Raw genomic sequence first — 25301 nt, 5'->3', positions numbered from 1 at the left:
ACCACCTTCAAATCGGGATCAAAGCTAAAAATGGGCGAGGTGGATAAATAATAACACATTTGTAAAAGTGTCCTAAATATTCAGTTTTGGAAACAAGCCCATACATTTGTTTACCCGATTTGGGATATGTAGTTAAGTTTTTTTACACAGCTAGCAATTTGTGCGCCATTGTAAAAAGGACGTTTTTTTACACAGCTAGCAATTTGTGCGCCATTGTAAAAAGGACTAGTAATTTGTAAGTAGATTTTATTTTTTAGGACCGAATGGTAATATTACAATGCGAGTTGCCTGTATACATTTATTGACAGATCATCAAAAGTGGGATGGTCACGCCGCTCTGTGCATGTTAGTTTGTTCCCCTTTCACTGATTGACTAGTCTATCAATTTTATTGTCTTTGTATATTACATACGTATAATAAACACCGAATTAACAAAAACATGAAAGTTGTATTTTGATGAAAAAATAAAATAAATGCAGTAAAAACTGGTCATAATAATATCAAGTTAAATTTATAAATTACACGGAAGGGTGGACAAGAGGCAGGCAAAGATTATAGTGGGCAGTTTTATCCCAAAAATCATTGTTCTTCCATCCGCACCATCCCTTACCCGTGACGATGGAAATATCCTCACTGCCGGTGTAGTGGGGGTCCAGAATGAGATATCGCATGTCTCCCGTATCGCTGTTGTATTCAACACCAAGTATTGTGTGGGCCAATACTCCTCCACCTGGATAAAATTAAAAAGCAAAATTATTTGTGTCACGTTTCTATCCTCTAATATATAATATACGTGTAAAGAAGAGTGCTGTGGCAGACGGGCATGGGGCAGGCGGTGTGGCTTTGATTTTTATACAAATCTAGTTTTATTACGAGATTGTTGAAATTTCGCATACTTGACCTATTGAACAAGAGGAAGGTCACCGCCTACTAGTGTTGATTACCTCATACATTTAGCGTAGGGAGTGTGGAGAACCCATCGCTCAGGGAGTGGAAACACTACCTGCGATAGCCATCCCAAGCTAAGATGCGAGCTACCGTGCTCAGGCTGAATGACCTGGGGAACAGTGTCACTAACGGTGCCGCATCTCGAAGAAACAGGGTCGCATCTCGGAATATTTAGACCTTACCCCAGCACTCGGGACTCTGCTGGAGTAGACCTTCTATTTCCCTAGATACTCGTGGGATGAAAATTGGACCATTCGAAAACTCCCTCTTCCCTTGTCGGGCCTTCAGGGAACCAAGGAGGAGGGTAGACGAGACCCTCTTCCCAGGCGGGGCCTTCAGGGAACCAAGGGAGAGTGGACTCCGCCGTTTTGGGGTCTTCAGGGAACCAATGAGGAGTGGGGAGGAGAGACGAGACCCTCTTCCTCCATGGGGCCTTCAGGGAACCAAGGGGGAATGGACTCTTCCATCATGGGGCCTTTAGGGATCCAAGGAGGAGTGGCCTCCTCTGTCGCGGGGCCTACAGGGAAAGAAGGAGGAGTGACAAAATCCTCTTCCATCATAGGGCCTTTAGGGAACCAAGGAGGGGTGGAGAGGAGAGACGAAGGCCTCTTCCCTCGTGGGGCCTTCAGGGAACCAAGAGGGAGTGGTCTCTTTCGTCGTGGGGCCTTCAGGGAACCAACGGGGAGTGGACTCTTCCCCCATGGGGCCTTTGGGAAACCAATAGGAGTGGAAAGGAGAGATCCTCTTCCCTCGTGGGACCTTTAGAGCGGAAAGATGAGGCCACCTCCGTGAACTCTTTCCTTGTGGGGCCTTCACGGAACTGAAGGGGAATGGAGAGGAGAGATGAGGCTCTCTTCCTTTGTGGGGTCTTCAGGGAACAAAGGGGGATTGGAGAGGAGAGATGAGACCTGGGAAGATACATTGTGGAACCAGAAGACATAGCCACGTATCCAATGACAACCCTGGTGAACTTTATAAAAGGGACCGGGTGACTGTTAAAGGAATTAGGTAAAATGAGATAGCACAATGGGCATATGGCCTGAGTTCTCACGGGAACTATATGTAAACCTTCTCTGCTCTAAAAAAAAAACCTCAAAGATGCACTACAAATATCCCATACAAACATGCAAAATGTTTCACCTCACTAGTAACTTATTTTTCTCACCTCTCTGTATTACTAGAAATAAGGTGTTTGGTATATTGACACTACATTTCGTGCATGGGACATTTTTGTACCAGAGCTGTGAGGTTGGAAGGTGGTTGGTGTATTGGCACTACATCAATACATTTCGAGTATGGGACATTTTATTAGAGCCATGAGGTGGCAGGGTGTTTGAGTAAACATTACTGTCATTTCGTGTATGCAACATTTTTGTATTAGAGCCTTAAGGTAGCATTTTGAATGAAGAATGAGGGACCTCAAACACCTCATACAGATGTATTACTATTTAGTACTTAAGACCTAAACAATACTAATCCACAGTGGCGTAGTTTTATACAAAACAAGTGGGGGGGACCCTCCACGGGGAGTTGAGCGATGGTGAGAGGGGGGGGGGGTATATGATCGTTCGTATGACGTGTTTGACACTTGCCTGCATATATTATTTTAGAACATGTCCATTTGTACCGATAAAAATGCAGTAACACCGGTAAACTGTTTTATCAGGTACGGTGATGGATGCATTTTATGCAAAAAGGGGTAATATTAAGAATAAAAAGTCTCAACTACCATACAAAACACAGCGCCGGCTGAAAAAAAAAGTAGGCTTTTAGACTGATGATGTCATGGGTCACGTCCATAGATATGATGCATTTTCAGGAGACCCGAAAAATGAAAAAGTTGAAAATTATTTTAACTGTTAAAACTAACTATAACAATAAAAAATGTGTAGAAGGATTGGTAGAAAGTTTTATAAAAATGGACTGGAGTTCCTTATTGCAATATTGTGGAAAGTTTTCTTTGAACATACCAATCATGATGGGTGACCCGTGCCTTTGGAAGTGGAAGACCAACTCTGCTCCATAGGACTGCAGATCCTGGCCCGAATTAGCAAAGATAATTTTAGACTGAATGCCTAACATTGTGTCTATGACGAAACCCACTTCTGTTGAGCCAATCCAATTCCTCGAGCCAATAAACGAAGACGTTTTGTCTCCTATCTTCACCAAACATTGCTGAATTTCTTTGTGTGTTGGAATGGGGGCCTCTGTGTATCCTTGGAACCTGCCAAAAAAACAAACTAATTTATTCAGTTTAATATAAAAATAATGCAAATATTCAATTTCAAAATATATTCTCATAAATTTTAATGGACGGTTTTCAAGTCACCTAAAAAAAATCAATCCGTAAAAGACAAAACTTTTGTTAAATAAAACGTAGACGTGAACGTAGAACGTAAAAGGAATGCACCTTCCTTGCCAGGGACTGGAGTCACTAAAAACCTCGCCAAATGCCGATTGGGTAGGATTGACATTTATGTTGTATATTAACTGCTGATTTGATTTCAGAGAAATGCGTATATGTCCGCGTGTGAGTATGTCATTGCCACAAAAAGTTCATATAATCTATTGTCATTAACAACGAATCTATGTGCCGATTTTCAGCTCAATCGGATGTCAGGAAGTGGGTTAATTTCCACTTTCAAGATTTGCGTTTATTCATTCCCAAAAACCAAAGTGAAATTCAATTAAGTAAATGTATTTAAAAAAACTCCCATTTGTGAAATATGTTGGCTATGTCTTCGTGTGGGAAGTCTATCCAGTAGTGAAAACCCTCAAATCACATTATAATTATATAATTTTCTTCAGGTTTTCTGTCTGCCATATTTATAATGGGTAGGGCGATGTTTAATAAGACAGGATAAAGCCTAATTCAGTAATGAATAAATGTAATATGTAATGACAATAACTGGAGTGAATCAAGCAGACCGTTATCGAAACTATAATTAACCCCTAGTTCCAATGTTCCACTTTGATATAGAAGTCTTAGATACCTGCGAAGCAACATCATGAAAACAGCAGACATAGCCGAACACCCTGGAACAATAACAACCCCGGTGAACTTTTTAAAAGAAATGTTACATATAAGAATTGTAACAGACGTACTGCTCCGGGATCGGACGCGGTCGCCCATGTTAAGATCGCCCATGATCTTCATCATCTATCTATTAAATATACTGCTAATTAAATATACTGCCGAATTATAAAATGTAAATGTATGTAAAATTATGTGAAATTTTAATGTAAAACCTAAGAAATTGTTATAATAAATGAAACGTCGGAGCTTGGCTAGAGGTATACGGGCAGAGAAGTATTGTGAGAGCTGGTAAAATCATAATCATATTTTAATTCGGGCACGATTGTTAGAACCGTGCCAAAACGTAGTGGGAAGCCGTGCCGTGCGCCATGCGCCGTCATAGCGTCACAAATGACCGGTGGTACGCCGTCATTACGTCCCACGGGCACGGTTCTGAGGATCGTGCCCAAACAAAGGAAGGCCGTGGTCACGTTCGACCACGGCCCGAAACTACCGGCCGAGCGGCGGTAGACGGCCCGGCGGGGCGCCGCGATAGCGTCGCAAACACGGCTCACGGATTCCAGGAATCAAAGAGAAAGTGGGCCCGTGTGCGCGTCGCGCGCCCGCTGGCGGCTATAAAACGGGCAACAGGCCCTCAAAACGTCAGATCTCCAGAAACCACCACCAGCTCTACACCTCTCTCTCTGCTCTGCCCTCTACCTCGCTCCGACTTCTGCTTCTACTCGCCTTCTTTCACTCTGACCCCCGCCTCACCCTGGACCACGGACTTGCCTACCCCTTCGGACCAGACTCGGAATCAGCTCAAGAACAAGCGACAAGCGATCGGACCAGCTCTACAGCGGCTTCAGAGACGGCCCCGTTCTACCCCTCCACGCCACTGAAGGACGACATCTCACGCCTCCACAGATTGGGATCACCGGCCCCATTTTACAGTCTTATGTGTCACCATTACGTCTGATACAAGAATTGTAACAAGGGGTGTGCATCACTTTACTTACATCGCATCTATGGTTTTGGTGTGTAAAACTTTAAGTATCTACACATTGTCATTTTGCTAATTGTTCAAATTGACAGCCCTGGAATTTTGACTTGGAGAGTTGCCAAACCTGAGAAAGCTAGAATCTGTGATTTGAATTGGAAGCAGTGGCATTATTGGATCACCAGCCCAGAGCAGCGGGCATTCCTCTTGGCTGAGGTTCGACGAACACATTCGCCATTTTTGTGAGCATCAGCTTTGCATATGGAGCATTGACCTTTGGATTGATGGAATCGGATGACATCTGCCAATCCTGATTGGTTAAGAGGGACGCTTTTGGAGACCAGCAGCTTGAGGCTGTTTTGCAATGGACTACAGCATTATTTTTTTGATAAATTATAAACTGGGACAGTTTCCGTGAAGAACCGGAATCTACTACTACACATTAAGAACGAACTGGTATCACACCTTAATTTTACCTATGCAAGCCCTTTGCCAGACAGATTTAATAGTAGGATGCTAATTAATTTCTTTTTTATTATGTCTTTTTTGTGGTAATACTTTTTAGTATTCTTAAATATTTTTTTTATTTCTAGATAATTGTACGAAACAATATACTGTCCGTACAATAACTGTAGATACGAAGGTAGCTGGGTACACTTTTTAGCGTTTTCAGTCTTGGTAGATGTTGTAGAGCCTTTGTGGTGGAGTTTAATGCCACGATCAGAGAGGAATTTATTCCAGATCTGAACTGACGAAAGGAATTTATTACTGGCAAAAACTGAATTTACTACTGAATAAAACACTTGAAAATATTTCTTGAGACTTTGGAGACTTGGAGATGGTTTCTTCAGGAGAGAGGATTCTCTTTCAGAGGTAGTTGTTGAACTGACTTTGTATGGAATTCGGTTCTCTATTTATAGAACGTTTTCAAATCGAACCCTCTCGGAGGTGTTCTATCCTCTTTCGTGAGGAGTAAAGTGGTTAGGTATTTTTCCTCTCTGCAATTATCTTGTTGAGAGGAAAGTTATATTTTAATATGATACCTTTCACCAAGTCAGTTCAATCTACCAAACCATCTCCCGCAGTCCCGTTTATTTATTTTATAAATAATTATACAAGTTTTCATATTGGGTTTGAAGTTAAATATCTTTGGTTTGAACATTTCCCAAAGGGTAACAAATATAGTTAGATATAATTATTCATGCAAATATATTAGTATATAATCATTTCTTGATGTTGATATTCATTTCGTAGTTATATCTTGCATCTTTTTCTCGTAAATCCAGTCTGATGATATCACAATTAATCACATTTGAATCTGTTATCAGTGTTTGATAAGAAAGTCAAGGTGATATGCCGTGCTGTGATTGGTTGGAGACGGCGGCCATCATGGAATTCCATCCGGGGAGTAGTGGAGGGGGTCCTACGTAAATACTGGGTAGCCCTCCTAGCCGTGGTCACTTCATGGGTTGGTGTGTCCGAGGGAGGTGCTGGATGATTATTTTCAGATGTTTTTCAGGTTCTGCTATTATATTCCTATGTAATTATCTTGATTAATCACATATAATACATCATTTGATTGAGTTATTTTGATGTAAAGTTTTCCAAATGTGTCGGCGACACGGTATCGAGCGGTTTCGGGGTTGAAGTGTTTTTGTGATTTTGGCGTAAATATGAATTCTCTTGAAATATTCTGGAGGTCTGGATACGTATGATACACTCCCCCCGTACAGTCTCGCCTGTACTCAGCTATTTGATCAGACGTATCTTCTTTTGATGTTTTTTCAGGTTGTAGGTCTTGTTGAGGTGGGTGTAGAGGGATGAAGGGGTGGAGGGTGCTGTCCAGACTTGGCTGTGTCAGTGAGGAGTAATCGTTGTCCGGGTATGACTCCACAATGCCAGCGCCATCCAGGGTCAGCAGGAGTGGGAATAGCTGTCCAGAGGTGCCTCCTTGTCAATACAGACCAGGAATGTCACTTGTCAGAAGGGGTTTACAGAGGTGCCTCCTTGTCACTTCAGACAAGGAATGTCACTTGTCAGAAGGGGTTTACAGAGGTGCCTCCTTGTCACCACAGACAAGGAATGTCACTTGTCAGAAGGGGTTTACAGAGGTGCCTCCTTGTCACTACAGACAAGGAATGTCACTTGTCAGAAGGGGTTTACAGAGGTGCCTCCTTGTCACTACAGACAAGGAATGTCACTTGTCAGAAGGGGTTTACAGAGGTGCCTCCTTGTCACTACAGACAAGGAATGTCACTTGTCAGAAGGGGTTTACAGAGGTGCCTCCTTGTCACTACAGACAAGGAATGTCACTTGTCAGCTGGGATTCCAGAGGTGCCTCCTTGTCATTTCAGACAAGGAATTTCACTTGTCAGAAGAGGTTTACAGAGGTGCCTCCTTGTCACTACATACAAGGAATGTCACTTGTCAGAAGGGGTTTACAGAGGTGCCTCCTTGTCACTACAGACAAGGAATGTCACTTGTCAGAAGGGGTTTACAGAGGTGCCTCCTTGTCACTACAGACAAGGAATGTCACTTGTCAGCTGGGATTCCAGAGGTGCCTCCTTGTCATCTCAGACAAGGAATGTCACTTGTCAGCAGGGGTTTACAGAGGTGCCTCCTTGTCGTTTCAGACAAGGAATGTCACTTGTCAGCAGGGGTTTACAGAGGTGCCTCCTTGTCACTACAGACAAGGAATGTCACTTGTCAGCTGGGGTTCCAGAGGTGCCTCCTTGTCTTTTCGGACAAGGAATGTCACTTGTCAGCAGGGTTTTACAGAGGTGCCTCCTTGTCACTACAGACAAGGAATGTCACTTGTCAGCCGGGGTTCCATGATTATCACTAGGTCATCCTTCTATATTGGTGTAGTCGGATGGTGCAATTTTGTCGGGCAGCCATAGTGGGTAGATACTCGCGCAGCAATCTTCTCCAAAGGTATCCGCGAGTTGTTGCCGCTGTTGTTGAGTCACTTCTTCTGTTTGTTGTAGAAGGATAATTGAGGTCGTGTCCTGGCTGACCATAGTAAGAAATGGTTGGGGTTCAGGGCTTTTTGTCTTGTGGGTCGACCGAGATATGGGTGAGTGGGCGGTTGTTTAGCATAAACTTGGCCTCCGTTAGGGATGTGCAGAGTTTCTTTTAACTGATCGCACTAATTTCTCTCACGCTCCCCCCATGTGGAACTTTGTGGTAGTATAAAGTGTCACTTTGTGTTTTGGGTAGCAACAGCGTCGGTTATCCTGGTGTCCTGGCTCAGTGACATTAGCGTGTTTTCTTGGTATCTTGGGTCTCTTCTTTTGACAGAAATAATCTAGCTCGTAAGATGTGGATGGTGGATGTGATGAATCAGGCGAGGTGGCGGTAGTTCGCCAATCTTTTGGCTTGTTGTACATAATCTTAATATGAAAGAAATGAATATGTATTTCTAGTAGTTTCCTCCGTACCGAGGTGATCTGATCTCTTATGGTAGTGGCTGATCAGACGAATGTATGCATTGTCGCCATCCAGGATAGTGGGAGTCCGGGCTATTCTTTTAGCCTTTTCCAGGGTCTGTAGGCGTGTGCCCATTCGGAGGATGCTGTCTGGTCTGAAGAAAGGGCTCAGGATATTGAGGTGGTTGCTGGTGGGCAATTTTTTACTTTCTCGGATGGTATGTATGTTGAATTGTGAATGTAACTTTCTGGTCCAGTACGGGGTATTATTCGCGTGGTATCGTCACTTTTGAGCACTTCACTTTCGGTGTGGCTTCACATGATGTGAACGTCTGCCACAGTACTGTTTTTAGTCCGGTAGTTCGGGTTGTGAAGCAGTCGGTGGTGGGAGTATTTGCACTCCTCTAAGCCGCACCAGTCACTAATTTTACAATGCCTTGTAAAATGTTTGCTATTGTGGCTCACTTGGTTTAATCCGGTATTTTTAATTAACTTGACTCGTAAGTTTAATCTTATCTTTCACGGCATAAGTACGACATTCACTGATTAGGTGGTCGTTTTCCTCTACACTGGACACGCCCGGTGCGGTTGTTGAACTCGTGAACTTTACTGTAATTGTCACGCACATTTTAACTGCTTCGATTATCGTCTCGATTATTCTTTCGATTATTTTCTCGATTGTTACCATACAAATTTTTGACTTTTCGATTATTTTTCGCAAAACTGTTTTTCCAATAGTATCACCTTTATTGACACTGTTTTCACACGGCGGGATCTGTTCTGACGTGGCAAACGTTTTCACAAAACTGTTTTTCTACTAGTTTATTTTATTTATTTTTTTATCACTTTTGTTTAAACTGTTTTAAATGAGAAAATTTGGTCAACAACGTTTGTTTCAATCGGGGTGACTGACTTTCCGTGGCTTTGTTGTTGAGGAAGGTCGAGGTTGTTTTTTGTTGACTCGGGTTGCTGCGGTCACACCAAGTGAGTCGACGGTAAAATTTGTTTTCAGCAGTTCTTCCAATCGTATCTGAGGCTGTTTCATGTTAAAGTGCCAATGTGGTGGCTGGGTGCTCGTATCCTGGGTCTGATCTACCATGGGCGCTCCATCCTAGTGCGGTGCGTGATTTTATTCGTGTGGTATTATTATTTTCTTGCACTTCTCGTGACACAATTAGGTAGGCGTTATCTTGTTCTATTAATATCTTCGGGATGACGGGTTTTCTGTGGATTTGTTGTTGAGGTTGCTTATTGTGTTGGCGGTGATGCGATATGTGTCACGGTGGATCCTTCATCAAGAAGTGCGAGTGTTGAACACGTTTCTTGTTTTGGTGCACTGGATACGATTGGTACGCTCTTCAGATGGACGTTCTGACCTCACAGTCTCACGATGTTTTCATCGTGTAGTAAGGTGTGATGTGGTAGATGACATCCCTCTATGTCGCACCACTTTTTTGCCTTGCAGTCCTGTGTGTGGTGTTTGTCCAAACATTTTCTGCATAAGTTGGCTGCATTAACTGTCTCCCTCCGTAGGGTGACGCTTTTGGCCGCAAACTCTCGGCATTCTCTGGTGGGGTGGTTGCGGCTGCACTGGGCACAACTGCTCATGGTTACTTGATGTTTCTGGTTCGGCCCGGGATAGCTGGGTGTTGTTATTGCCTTGCGTTTGAGGGTGTACGGCGTCCTTGCTGAGTTGTTGTTTTGCTCTTGGTATCCTGCATGGACTTGGTCTCGGCGTGGGCGAGGTCTCGGACGGTCTACCATCCCGCTGTTTGGTATCGCGTTGGTTATCTCCTTCATAAAGGCAGCGAGTTGGGTGATGGTGGCAGGAGTGCGCTGTCCGCGAACTTCCATCAGCCAGGCTAGACGCAGAGTGTTTGGCAGCTTGTCGGTAATGTCGCTCAGCAATGTTGGGTTGGTGAGGTAACCCTCGGTCTTCAGGATCCGGAGGGAGGCCACCAAATTTTTTACGGTCCCGGAGAAGTCGGCCAGGTCTTCCAGAGATACGTCAGGTGTAAGGTAGGGCAGCTTTTTCACTTTTTCGAGCATAAATTTGGCTATTGCTCCAGAATTGCCATACCGTTGCTCAAGTACGCTGAGGATTTCGGGTAGTTGAAAGGGATCCATCAGCAGGGGCGATACGGTCTCTCGTGCCTTGCCTTTGAGGGCGCGTTGCAGTCGGATAAGGTTCTCACTGGCGGTCATTTGGCAGGTGGTAGTAGACTGCATATATTGCGCCTTCCAGGTAGGCCACTCGAGTGGGTCCCCGGAAAATATGGGCAAATCCTTTGCCGAAGACTGTCTGGCGATGAGTGCTGCCATCCTTGAGTCATTTTCCAGTGTTCGAGGGGTGTCCTGGGATCTGGTGGAGCGGATGGCGTCTGCCATTATCGACGCTATTTGAGTCAGTGGGTCGGCGCCTTGTCGTAACCATTCTTGAGTATGTCGTGCCCTCTCATCATTTGTAGGAGGTGGTGGGAAGAGCGGAGAGTCCAGGTTCGTCAGGAATGGCTGTGGCTGATACTCCATTGTGTGGTGAGTTGGGTATCCTTGTCCTGATATGGTGATGTTAGCTGCAGGGCTCGGGGGTACATTTGAAGTTGCTTCAGGTGCGGTTAAGTTGTGCATCGGTTGGGTAGTAGTTTGACGAGTTGCTGTGTTCAGGGCTGATTGTAGTTCTGCGATTTGTTTGGTATGTTGCTCCTCTCGAATGCGCATTTCTCGGCGTAGCATTTGGAGGGAGTCTTCAGTTGATTCAGAAGGTGTATCGGGCTCTTGGGGGTTCTCAGTAGCAGGTTCTTCTTGACCAGTGTTGATAGGCTGGTTTCGGTTTCGGCTGGTCTCAGATGATGTTGAGGCTTTGCGGCCGCTGCGAAGTGACGGCATCTCTACTTTAGATGAGACTGAAGACGTGTGTAGATCCGGCTCGAAGGACCAAATGTACGAAACAATATACTGTCCGTACAATAACTGTAGATACGAAGGTAGCTGGGTACACTTTTTAGCGTTTTCAGTCTTGGTAGATGTTGTAGAGCCTTTGTGGTGGAGTTTAATGCCACGATCAGAGAGGAATTTATTCCAGATCTGAACTGACGAAAGGAATTTATTACTGGCAAAAACTGAATTTACTACTGAATAAAACACTTGAAAATATTTCTTGAGACTTTGGAGACTTGGAGATGGTTTCTTCAGGAGAGAGGATTCTCTTTCAGAGGTAGTTGTTGAACTGACTTTGTATGGAATTCGGTTCTCTATTTATAGAACGTTTTCAAATCGAACCCTCTCGGAGGTGTTCTATCCTCTTTCGTGAGGAGTAAAGTGGTTAGGTATTTTTCCTCTCTGCAATTATCTTGTTGAGAGGAAAGTTATATTTTAATATGATACCTTTCACCAAGTCAGTTCAATCTACCAAACCATCTCCCGCAGTCCCGTTTATTTATTTTATAAATAATTATACAAGTTTTCATATTGGGTTTGAAGTTAAATATCTTTGGTTTGAACATTTCCCAAAGGGTAACAAATATAGTTAGATATAATTATTCATGCAAATATATTAGTATATAATCATTTCTTGATGTTGATATTCATTTCGTAGTTATATCTTGCATCTTTTTCTCGTAAATCCAGTCTGATGATATCACAATTAATCACATTTGAATCTGTTATCAGTGTTTGATAAGAAAGTCAAGGTGATATGCCGTGCTGTGATTGGTTGGAGACGGCGGCCATCATGGAATTCCATCCGGGGAGTAGTGGAGGGGGTCCTACGTAAATACTGGGTAGCCCTCCTAGCCGTGGTCACTTCATGGGTTGGTGTGTCCGAGGGAGGTGCTGGATGATTATTTTCAGATGTTTTTCAGGTTCTGCTATTATATTCCTATGTAATTATCTTGATTAATCACATATAATACATCATTTGATTGAGTTATTTTGATGTAAAGTTTTCCAAATGTGTCGGCGACACGGTATCGAGCGGTTTCGGGGTTGAAGTGTTTTTGTGATTTTGGCGTAAATATTTTTTTATTTTTATTTATTTATTTTATTTTAAATGCACATTTACAGTTATACATAACCAATAATAAACATACATTTTATTTTAATTTATTAAGTAATAATAGCGTTTTTGAACTGGTGAATATTAAGTTGGAAAATATCTATATCAGGGGACAGGTAATTTAGTAACATAATCATTTTTCCGAGCGGCATTACTAATGGTAAGTTGGTTCTGCATTTTGGAACGACAAAGGTTCTGTGCCTGCGCGCTCTTGTATAATTGTCGGGGACATAAAACTCAAATTTTTCTATAATATCGGGAATACAGACGTTACCATTTAGAAGTTTATATGCTGTTATCAGCAAAGCAGTTTTCCTTCTATCAGTGAGGCTATTAATACCCAGCATGCCGGACAAAAAGGCTGATGGATATAACCAGGGATAATATCCGAAGTCTCTAAGATATAAATATCTCAGAAACTTCTTTTGTACTTTCTCTATCATTTGAGAGTAAGTTAAATCCATTGGTCCCCATATTACAGAACCACTTTCCAAAATGCTACGTACTAAACTATAGTATAGCACACGAATCGCGGCCGAGCTGCAAAAATGTCTGGAGTTGCTTAGCACAAATCCTAGCATTCTTAAAGCTTTGTTGCATATCGTTTCTATGTGGACGTGAAATGTTAAGTGCGTATCAAATGCGATTCCCAAATCTCTTGAAATAACAATGTGCTGAAGAGATGAATAAGACATTTTGTAGTTATAGTAAATCGTTTTGTTTGCCTTGGTGTAGCACATAATGGAGCATTTCTTAATATTAAACCCTAATTTATTGGTATGACTCCATTCGACGATAGAATTTATATCACTTTGTAGCTGCAAGCAATTTTCCAAAGATTTTATTAAAAGGAATAGTTTCATGTCATCCGCGAATAAGAGAAACTTGGAAAATTTATGAATTCTCTTGAAATATTCTGGAGGTCTGGATACGTATGATACAATAATAAACCCATCCTTACTTTTATTTGTTGCCACTTAATCTCACGGTAACAGAGACTGCTGTCAATGGGCTAATGGCCTGAGTGCTTACAGGAGCTATGCAGAGTCTGCTATAAATAATAATAACTATTAACTCACCTCATCCACGAAAACAGTGTTTGCAATGATCTGTAAGCACACCCCCAGCCACTGTCGTCAAACTTGTCCTGCATGTAATGGTGGTAGGTGTAGTTGCCCCTGACGAGGGCCACCCTGGTGTCGGGCTTGCCACCCACCTTTGTGGTGATGTACTCATGGGGGTTTATCAGCGGCTCTCCCACCGGTTGCTTGTTGAATGGATAGGCGTTGCCGCGCCGGAAACAAGGCCATATGACTGGTAGGCCGAGCTGCTCGTGCAACAGTTGACGGTCTGATTCTAAAATTATAAAAATAACAATATTATGTACAGCCATTAAAGAAAGAGAGAATTAGCATGGAAGCATGCTGACTGTCGCCGATTAAAGACTAAACTACGAAGACTAGAGTCAATGAAAGTCATGTGTTTGGTTTGTATGTAGAAAGGCGGGGCGCAGCTGTGCGTAAACACGATTCGCATTAGTATGAGGAACGATTTAGGCAACACTTTTGTGTGTGCGGGTTTCATCCTAATAATGGATCGTGTCCATCGCCTTTGCTTCTAATTTCTATGCATACTATAAAAATTTTTATATATTTGTGTTGAATAACATGATTTGGAAACTGATTTTTGAGACCAAAAATTCAAGACAATTTTTTTTTTATATTTGTTCTCTTTGATGGGGGTGACAGATTACGCTATAAGCTCATAGCGTTTTATATAACTCCACATTGCTCGCCATACAATCCCATTCAGACCTGTCACACATGAAAGATGATGTATTATAAGTATGGGGCGTGGCAACGCTGATGTGCCGTGATTTGGTAGTCAGGTGATATTTGAAAATAATGTGACACCCTAAACAATAGAATAGAAACTTAGAACAATTACGGAGCGCCGTAATTACGTGGGTGTTATCTTTCAATGTGACAGATCCCATACAAATAAATGATATTCAGCGGTAGTTCCCCAATTGATGACCCCCTCTCCTGTGGAAGATTATAACATAGTTATGACCAAAATTATGCATTATGCGTACAGAGTAATGCGTATAAGGCTTGACTCAAAAATCACATAACATACCAGTAGATTCTTCAGAAATGCCTCTGGGAATAATTCTTGTAAAGAAGTGACCACAATTATGAGGCAAAAAGTGGATGGTTTCAGGTACCCTCAGACCAGCTCCATCTCCGATGCCTTCTTGACCTAAATTAAAAGAAATTAAAAAATAATATACGTATGTATTGTGTACACGAATATGTTAGACATAACTTAACTCTCTTTTAAAAGGTCTATTTAAAACTAGCTGATGTATAACAGGTGTTATTTGAGGGTTATGAACAGTTTGGAGTAAAGTTTTGAGGTTGTGATAACTGGGTGCATTAATAAAGTGGAAGTAATATTATTGTGAAGAATGGAAAGTTTACCTTTTTAAGTATTTGTTTCACATGATTGTGCCATATCTTACTTCATCTACCATTCACTTCGACGTCATACAATCTCCTTACATATATTTTTTTTTCATCACATACGTCTCACTTGACCATACATATGAATTTGTTACACTTGATAGTGGTATGTCTTCCTCGGGTGTCCCCTACTTCTTCCACCATTCTCTTCCATGTCACACATTCTCCTTATACCCGCCTCAGAACAGAAACCTTCTAGTGAGGCGGGTTACTTTCACATTTGTTATATTAAACATGTAATTGCAATAAACGCCCGGGTTTCCGGCAATTAATAAAAAAAAAAAAATAAAAAAAATACCCCTTTCCAAGTCCATCACATCATACATACATGATTTTTTTTTTTTTTTTCTAAACAGAAAGACAAACATTCCCGAACTTAGCCAGCCGAGGAATTGAACACACTACGCCTGGGTGCGACCCAAATGCGATGTCAACTCGGCCACCGACCGGTCATTCAATTGGTCGTGCAATATATTCCTTGGGCGTCCCCAACTTCTTCTACCTCTAAATTTCAGGTTGTACATTTTCTTTACACCTTTTTCTTAGTTCATCGCTTACCATAAATAATTATTTGATTCATGTCTTCCTCGGGTGTCTCCAACTTTTTCTTCCATTCACTTCATATAGTAACACATTGTTACTGTTAAAGAGTACATTATATCTATCGACTTTAATTCGACTCCATATCTCAATCCAGTGCAGAGATAATGCGTTAAGTCTTTCTCGGGCGTCCCCAAATTTTTTACCATTCATTTCTGTAGACCACATTGTTTCTATTACAAAATTACATTATTTCAACTTTAATTTTACTCCATATCTCATTCCAATGTACCGATAATGCGTTAACCACTCAGAACATTAGAACGTCAAAAGACGTAAATATGATAATAGCGATCAAGATATTAGAAGGTCTTTTCACGTAAACGCGCGAGATTTTACAAATATCGATTTATTTCCATCACTAGTATACGGATTGCCATGATTTAAAAAACAGAGTATCGATAATGAATAACGCTACGCGTCTGTATTCAAGAATATCTATGGAACGTAGAGATGCATTATCTAAGCCGATTGAATCTGTCATCTTGTTCGTTCATAATTTATTGCGTTTCTAAATAATTTATTAAAAATATTTTAGTTTGGACGGTTAATATTTTGAGTTGACTAATAGTTTTTAATTATATTTCTTCAATTTATAAAGTGTTATTTCTTTATGATACTCAGAAAAAAGTACATTTTTCACGGCTTTGAAATAATGGTAAGCGATTTTTACATATTAACGTTTTCATAAAATGTATATTTAGAAACGCAAATATTTACGTATAACAACACAATGCGATAGTGGATTTCATAAGCTTTCCAAAACATTTTTTAGAATGAGGCTACGTTTCCCAAAACGTGAGTTATGAAACTTTTAGCAAAACTCGTAAATAACACAAAAATTATCACGTTTTGACAGTTCTCAAAGGAACACATAGTAAATAAAAGTCTTTGTCTGAGAGGTTAAGTCTTTATCGGGCGTCCCCGACTTCTTCTGTCATTCAACCACTCTATAAACACTCCTGGTAAAAATAAGAAAAAACTTTGAAATTTTCAGCGAAATCGGTCCAGAAGTTTTTTGAATTTTAAATAAAATAAAAATTATAGTTGATTAAAAATCTGTTCAATCTTACCCAGTTGTTCAAGCAGGTTATGTTCCAGTAATCGTAGAGACCTACAAGCGCTCTCAACGAGGACGTTGTATAGAGGAAGCAGCTTTGTATTCAGGTGGGCCATGGCCAAGGTATCGATAATGAGTGGTAGTTTTATGCAATATGCCGCTAGAAATATTCAAAATAATGTTAATAATTCTCTTCTTCTTCTTTCGTATGGTATTCGTATATATTCTTCTTCTTCTTCTTCTTCTTCGTATATATTCTTCTTCTTCTTCTTTTTATTAAAAATAATTCTCTACTACACAGTAATAATTTAGAGTTTATCTAAATATGTACTCAAAATTTAGATTTCAAAGAGATACTTACGTTTGCCTTGAGTAGACATCATTTTGACCGCAGTCTTTACTAATTTATCAGATATAAAATCTCTAGATGTTTTCAATACAAGATCCACTGGAATAACATCCTGAAAATAACGGTTATATCAGAATATGTACATACAGTGGTCTTTGATCTTTGAATTGTTTTCCACTTTTAACTTAACCCATTGAGTCCGAATTATAAAGCAAAAAAATTAACAATACGAAATTAATGCTTCATTATCAACCGTTTGAGTGCCAATCGTCGATTTTTGTCGATTCGTCTTTTAATGAAGATTGCCGATCGTCGAATTCCGTCGATTGCGTCAGTCATGTTCTGATTCGCGCGTACGTCGGTACGTAAAATTCTCATTTTTTCGAAACGCCTGGACTTCGGGATCCTCCTCTGCGTGATTCTAAACCAATATTCTTTAATAAAACATCGAAAAAATCATCGAAATCCTTGAAAATTCAAAGAATTTATGGGGTTTTAAAAAAATATATAGTTTCATAAAAAATATTGTTTTTTTGGTGGCATTTTACAAGCAACTGTATGAATTTTTTTGGCACTCAAACGGTTAAAGGGCGATTAGCATTTAAAAATTGAAATTCATGCATGTCACTTGTATGTCTGTTTCTCGTTTTCAGCCGACATACTTGAATAAAATATTGCCAGGTGGGTTTTCAAACTTTGACAAAGGATAAAACATTGGTGACATGTGGTGAAAATATGAATAGTAAATTTTTTATTAAAAAAAATGTTACCGGACAGCAAAGTGCCCATAACATTTTTTACTCTTAATTTGCTAAGGAATAGCTGTTTAAAGTTTGTCGGGTACGTGCCGATACACCCTGTATATTATGATAAACACCTCATACCTCGATTTATGTCAGGTCTTATACAAACCTAGTATTTATTCAATTATCATTACACTTGTTTATTTCTTTTAATTATGTATTGTCTCACTGCACTTCTATTAACAACTGTATCACTTACAATAATATTTTTGTGTACACATTACTTGTTCTGTAATTTATTACTAATATTCTCTTGTGTATCACTGTATGCTTATAATCCAATGTATCATTCTATTGAAAAAGCCATTTTATGACGTTTGAATAAATAAATAATAATATTCTCCCTATACTCCTTCATTCATCTGCTCCATATTCCTAAACTATCAAAGCATTCATTTTTTAATCATACTCATTACACCTACATTGGTCTTGCATTCTTTGCGAATCTTACTTACATCCTTCATCTGTCAGTTCTTCGCTTCAAAGCTATGAGGGTTATCTATCTATTAAATCAATCATAATTATTTTAAAAATCAACTGTTAAATAGTTAGCTTTTACAACGCTGGTCGTTTCAATGCCATCTATTCCAAGATGCGGCACGTCTTGGCACGATGTATGTGTTTTTAGTGAAACTTTGTGTAGATAAGATTGAGGGAATATTATATTTGCGCTGGTGAATATGGATGACTTCTTTTACTATGATAAACATCAATAGAAATGTATTAATCAAAATATAAATAAAGAAATGCAGCTTACAATATCATGGGCACTTCGTTTCTTCTTCTTGTTAGGGAATTCGTCCGACTGGTTCAGCAAATCCTCGATGGAAGGATCATCGTTCAAACCGCACAAGCCAACGCCCACATCTCCCCCCACCAGGTACACGTCTGTACCGGGGAAGTTGAACGAAACTTGGCCGGAAGCTATCTGAAATAGGGAAAAAGTTGAATCAAATACAAAGGCGAAGCAAAAGGGGGAAAGTCGGGGACTTTTGTAAAAATACATGTATAAGGGTCTTCTAACATCTGTGCAAAATTCAGCTTCCGGGGAATTAGTTCTGACACAAAACCTTCATTGACTGGGCTACTAGGATTCTTGCTGCAGAGCCTCCATATTCTATCTTTGTTGAACGTCAAGGTCTGGTATCTATGTGAGGATATGGTGTCAGCGCTTTATTAGCAGCAGACACATACCTGGACGGATGACGAACCTCGTGCTGGCACTGTTGGTGGACGCGGTGGACTCTCTCAAATATTATACTATACAAATTGTCCAATATTATTATTATTATTGTTAATATGCTGTTTTTCAGTTGCCTAAAAAGGTGGGAGAAAAACAGAAATGGGTATTCTTACGTGAATTTCAAAAAGGTACTTGTACACTGCTAAAGCTGTCTCCTCCAGGCAAGACAAACATCAGTTTTTCATACTAAATGTTTAGTTTATTGTGGAAAATCAATTTCAGGTAAATCTACTAGTAAAACGAACTTTTATCAAATAAAACATTAGACTGCATTAATAATAAATTAATTAATTCATATTATTTACTACAGCGTGTCAACTAATAAAGATGATTTTTGCATAAAAGGAATGCTTGTTTGAATAAGATGCATCTTAATTAATAATTAAACTAATTAATTAAGATTCTTACCTAACTTATCTCTTATATTGTAAACATGAAAGTAATTTCTCCAATCTTATGAATTTATTGTTATGTATTTGTGTTACATTATCTACTCCATATGAAATAAACCTATCAATTTTACTGTCCTGAAACGGGAAAACTTCCCAGTTGGACAGTCAAAGATTCATTATTGTGTAATTATATTTTTTAGTATCTATAAATAAATTACGTCATTATTTAAATTCAAATTCCATTCGAAAATTCAAACAATGAGATTAAAAATAATAAATTTTAATTTAAAATGACTTAGGGAAAATTATGTGAGATGGTTATTGAAAAGTTATGTTGTGAAGATGAAAGCAATGAGTTATTTTAAAAACTTACCACAATATTACAAGATATACTGTCCACATTAAAATATACATATAAGCAAGAGATATAATGTAGAGTAAATATTATGTGGGTATCAACACCAACTCCATAATTTCAGAAAAATGATTACAACTAGTAAGGTAAATATAATGGTAGAATTTTTTTTTAGAGTATCAAATATCATTTTCAAACCAGAAACAAAAATTAACAAATTATTAGTCGCATGAAATATCCATGCAAATTGAAAATATCTCCCGAGTAAAAATGAATGCCGCCGACGGGAATCGAACTAACACCTTACCATTGAGCTACGTCGGCTTATTTCCAACACGCCAAATAAACACCTCAGCACAGGTTCTCCTAGTGAGGTGTTCACGAAACATACAATATTAATCACATACAGTTTCACATTCTCAAACCTACCTTACACACAACATATTATAGTTATAAGTTTGAAATATATCATGTGCAAATATAAATAATTATGTGAACACTGAAAAATGTTACATAGAAATAAATAAAAAATAAAAATAAAAAAATTCAATGTGTGGGTACGTACTTCAATCATCAATTACTGATTTTTAAATATTTTTTTTTTACTAACTAATTATTGTTTATAATAATTTGTTATCCTTTTTAAAAATTAAGGTAATTATTGACCTAACCACAGCATGTTTAGAAACAGATTATGGAAACTATATTTCGTTTTAAAAATTACTAAGAGAAAAATATCTACATGCACAAAATAGGTTATTAGGTTCATAGTTTGCGTTCATTGTAATTTATTTTTACTTAGATTGAAATTAAACTTTCACAAACGTCAAATCCATGCTAAAAAAATCTATAATAGCAGCAAAGGAATCGTTTTATAAGGAAAATTATGAACTTTGAATAAATATGGAATTTTAATGCATTTTTAACCATTTCTCCCGGCGTAAATATTAATTTCTTGTAGTAATTAAGTTGATGTGTAATTTCCATAATCTGTGCCTATTAAAGCGTGGAGGTTTGGTAAATCTTTACCAAAATTATTACATACCTTCTTCCTTTTACTTTGTAGAGCTTCTTTGACTCCGTGTGATGTTGCTTCACAAAACAGCGGTAAAGTGGTCTGAAGCCTGAGATGAACAAATTGCTTCACAATTACTTCATTGGGCAAAACTTCGTATTCGGTCTCTTCAAGACGCTCGTGAATCAAGAAGTGGGCGGTAAGTTTCTCTGAACATGTGAGGATCAATGGATTGTCTGTCATATCAACATTCTGTAAACATTAACAAAACCTCAAACATTAACAAAAGATAAACACAAAAAAATATGAATGTTCGAATCCAAGACAAATTGATTATGAATAATGCCCAATGGAGTCATGTTTTCATTTGACATTGAAATTATTGTGCAAATTTGTATAAACATTATTGTCTTAACTTTAGTTTATACCTGCAAGATACTTTTGATACGAGTTTCGGAGTTCGCATGGTTGGAGAACTTCACAACACCGCATAATTCCACTTCGGTGGGAAAGTTGAGAAGAACTTCATTGTATGTGGGCTTGCCATATTCATCGTCAAGTTCTAAGTTGAAACCTAGAACTAGCAATGTGCTATCGTACATTAGCCCAAATAAGCAGCCATTACTCACTGAGGTATCGAGCTTCGTAAGTCGCTGAAAAACAAACGATACTTAATATAAAACAATCACGGAATAAGAAAGCATTAATATGCGCATCCGATTTGAGTGACATATGGAGGTTAGGAATGTTTTGGCACAAAGAATAGTTATCTAGTATCGAGAAGTTTAATTTTCGGTTTATTAAATCCGCAGTTTTTGGTGTATTAAAACTCTATTATTATTCTACCTCAATAACATAAGAAGAAATTTTAAGACGTGGTGACATTTTGAAATCTTTCTAGCCAACTACACAAAAACAAAAATATGTCATCAGTCACCTGTTACCAACGTAACAATCTGTTAGTATTGCCATACTCCGTCTTATTTTCCGATAAGTAGACACTAAAGTGTGCCAAGTTTTGGCAAACAGTCGAGAATCGAACCACAAAGAATTTTTGCATTTGAATAAGGAAGTTGAGTCCATTTTTTAAATTTTTTTTATCAATGTTCGCATTCAAACTTAAATACTGGTATTTTTTTATTTTAAAGTTTGTTTTCATAATTAAATTAATTCTCAAAGTTTAAATTTTATTAAGCCCGCCAAAACGAGCGGAATCCGAGCGGTAAGAGGCGGGGTGTGGTGTGACGTCATTCGAACTGTGAAAACCACGTCGCATAAGCATTTTGTATCGAAAAATTTGTAATTCTTTAACAAGGAATTCCAGTAATTTTTTTACCAATGTTAACCGTCTATTAGAATTGATGTTATTAAAAAAAAAGAAAATTGATTAAGATTTCATAGTTAAATTAATATTTTAAGTTAGAATATTTGCTTTTCTCGCCCGGTACGGTACTTGTACGGTATTGCCGTCGCTACTTGTTGACGTTCCCCGCGCGAATTCAGGACCACCGCGCAGAAAAGTAAAGACCAATAGTAAAATAACGGTTTACAGCCCAGTTCACTGTTTGACTTTTCTGGGCGGCCGGCGGCCTGAAGTGTATCACATGCTATGTGACATGTATAATAATAAAAACTTCTAAGTTATGCAATAAACAACATATTATTATAAAGCACTATACGAATATGTATCCTTAGAAATCCATTTCATATAATAATAACAACAAATACGTACTATATATTTGACAAACCCAAATAAACCTTTGGCCTATACACCTCTCTCATCTAAACCGACCATCTCTCATGTAATAGAAAGAGATGCACCATAGGTGATCTGTTGTACGTACAATCACGACACATGTGACGTCAGAATTCTTTCGACCAATCGTGGAGCGTATACAGTCTATTGCTATTGAATGCTTTTTCAAGAACGTTTAACTAATTCTAAGAATAATAATATAGAAATATATTTATATATTTAGAATCGATATTTTTTGATCTACATGAACATATTTTTTACAAGTCAAAATATTTTTTACTCAACTTCCTTATTCTTAAACTCTTGCATTTGCTCAAATATAGATTATCCTTTTTCTGTAGCCTGTAATATAGCTGTAAATTTGTTTAAAAATATATCAGTATTAAAGCTATTAAACTCAGTATTACAGCAATCTGCACGAAGCTAACACCACATGGCCAAGATCGCCGTCGTGAAAGCCAAAAATTAATGAAAAAGTATATAAGTACCTTTTTTACAAAAAAAAATCCAATGCAAAACAACAATAAATTTATCCATCCGTATGTGCAAAAATAAAACCAACTTCATATTTATTAGACAATTAAAATCCCGAAAATATAAAATTCTTCATAAATGGGGAGGTGGCTTACAAATATTTTTTACGGGAAACTCTTTTGTGAAGGTGTATATTTTTATGATTAGCAAAACAAGGATCAAATCAGTTCAGAAGAGACGTATGGCCGTTTTGCATGACATCTTTTTTTTATATATTTTGTCTAATCGGGATGAAAAAAGGGACGTGTTCTATTTTGGTAGTTGGAACCGTGAAAGACATGTTTTAGTATTACCAATTTTCGTACATTTTAAGATGGCGGACATTATTTGACGTCTGTCACTTATTACTGTTTTACGTAAGAATGTTACGTGTTTATTCCGTTTCATATTTAAAATATTATTTAAAAGACTACAATATCTATTTATTACTGATTGTGAATGTGTATTACTTTTAGGTATTGTGAATTTCACGTTGTGATGGACTCGCCCTGGGATAAATTTTTTTATTGTTGATTTATTATGGTGGGAAAGAAATTTTCAGTTGGTCTCACGACATAGGAAATTACCAGATGTTGGACAACTGATTTTAAAACAAGTGTTTAGATTTATTATGGTACTAGAGAAAAAAATAGGAACATGCACTGTATCGCCAGAGACCTCCGTGTTGGTAATTGTAAGCCGAGCTAAAATGCTGGTGGGCCAACACGCCACTGGACTGAGGGGAGTCGTGTTTCACCCTTTGAACAAAGAGTTGGACATTTTACTTGAGAAGTAACAATGTATTGGTTTTGAAACGATTTAAATTAATGTGACGGGTCCTAGGGCCGATAATTGATGTGTTCCTTTAGTGCATTTCTGTCTTTTGAATACAAAAAGCATTCAGAATTCAAAAGAACATAAATTAGAAATCGCATATGGCGATTTGGGGGGGTTGGTTTGGGGAGGGGGAGTCTGGATTTGAAAGCGCGGGGAGACGGTCGAGACAGTTAGCGTTGAAGATCGGAAGGAGGAAGTCGATAGTCGTGGTTAAGGAGCGCGGGCGGATAGACAGTTAGCGTTGAAGATCGGAAGGAGGAAGTCGATAGTCGTGGTTAAGGAGCGCGGGCGGATAGACAGTCAGCGTTGAAGATCGGAAGGAGGAAGTCGATAGTCGTGGTTAATGAGCGCGGGCGGATAGACAGTCAGCGTTGAAGAACGGAAGAAGAAAGTCGATAGTCGAGGGTGAAAAAAGCGGTTCAAGAGAGTCAGGTTTTGAAAACGTTGGGAGGCGGGAAATAGAGTCAAGGGGGTCAGAGTTTCAAGGTCTGGGAGACGGTCAGGAATAATCAGGATCGGTCAGCGTTTTAGGATAGTCGAGTCGGTAAAAACTAGGAAGCGCGTCAACAAGAATTAATCGTCGGGACGCGAACGCAGCTAAAGTCATTTATTGTAGAAGGTGTGGTTTTCTAACAGCATGAGTATTTTACTGCATGTGACTGTGTTTGTTCTTTATAATTATTTGGATTGTTGACACTAAGATGTATCGGTAAGTCTATTATAATCTAATTATTAACACTTATTTCCCTAATGTAAACCAAATAATTCAATTGTATTTTGAAGTAAGGGTATTTAACTTGAGCACTATAGGTACCCGTTAGCAAAGGAGGCCATAAATTACGAGACCTGGCCATTAAAAAAAGGACGAAGAACGGTTACCCTGAAACCGCTTTAGATCATCCAACAATAGACATTGTTTATGAGTTAGACTATTTTATGCAATTTAAAATGATTTAATAATTCTCCAGTAGTTATATTTAGCGCCAAAATTTATAGAACACAAACCATTGTATTTATGCAGTGTTTTTATAGTCCGGCGAACGGTTATTAGTCGAAACAATCAGATACCTATGGGCGGAATAGTAACGGATAGAACGGTTATTAGTCGAAACAATCAGATACCTATGGGCGGAATATTAACGGATAGAACGGTTAATTAAATGCTTCAATGCCTGTTATTTGACAATGAGTTGTCGTATCCTCCTTGGGAATTCAACTTATTCTATACGGAATTCATAAAATATATTTAATTACATATAACTTATTCAAACATCATAATTTTAATTCATTTTTGAATCGGAATAACGCAGCGGATTGAGGCTAGCCGCCGAGAGAATGCATCTGTCTGGCATTCCTATTCTATCAAGCGAGATTTTCATTTTTCATAAGTTTGGCGGGGACGAGGTG

The 25301-nt window shown here is 38.9% G+C and overlaps 1 protein-coding gene across 1 annotated transcript; it reads right to left on the bottom strand.

Moving 5' to 3' along the window:
- Nucleotides 1–187: 187 nt before the first annotated feature.
- On the bottom strand, nt 188–21726 carry Ufsp2 (UFM1 specific peptidase 2). Its single transcript, XM_089631787.1, has 10 exons — nt 21635–21726; nt 21217–21441; nt 20819–21040; nt 18541–18711; nt 16993–17092; nt 16645–16791; nt 14586–14708; nt 13526–13802; nt 2919–3172; nt 188–730 (listed from the first exon to the last, which is right to left on the bottom strand). The coding sequence occupies exons 1-10, from the start codon at nt 21671–21673 to the stop codon at nt 519–521; spliced, it is 1770 nt and encodes a 589-aa protein (XP_089487913.1). The 5' UTR covers nt 21674–21726; the 3' UTR covers nt 188–518.
- Nucleotides 21727–25301: the final 3575 nt, after the last annotated feature.

This window comes from Hesperophylax consimilis, chromosome 5 (assembly GCF_061612785.1).
Source record: "Hesperophylax consimilis isolate HC1 chromosome 5, BYU_Hcon_1.0, whole genome shotgun sequence".
In the NCBI taxonomy this organism is placed as follows: domain Eukaryota; kingdom Metazoa; phylum Arthropoda; class Insecta; order Trichoptera; family Limnephilidae; genus Hesperophylax; species Hesperophylax consimilis.
Note: the sequence above shows the minus strand (reverse complement) of the source record. Positions and strands in the feature narration are given on the sequence as shown.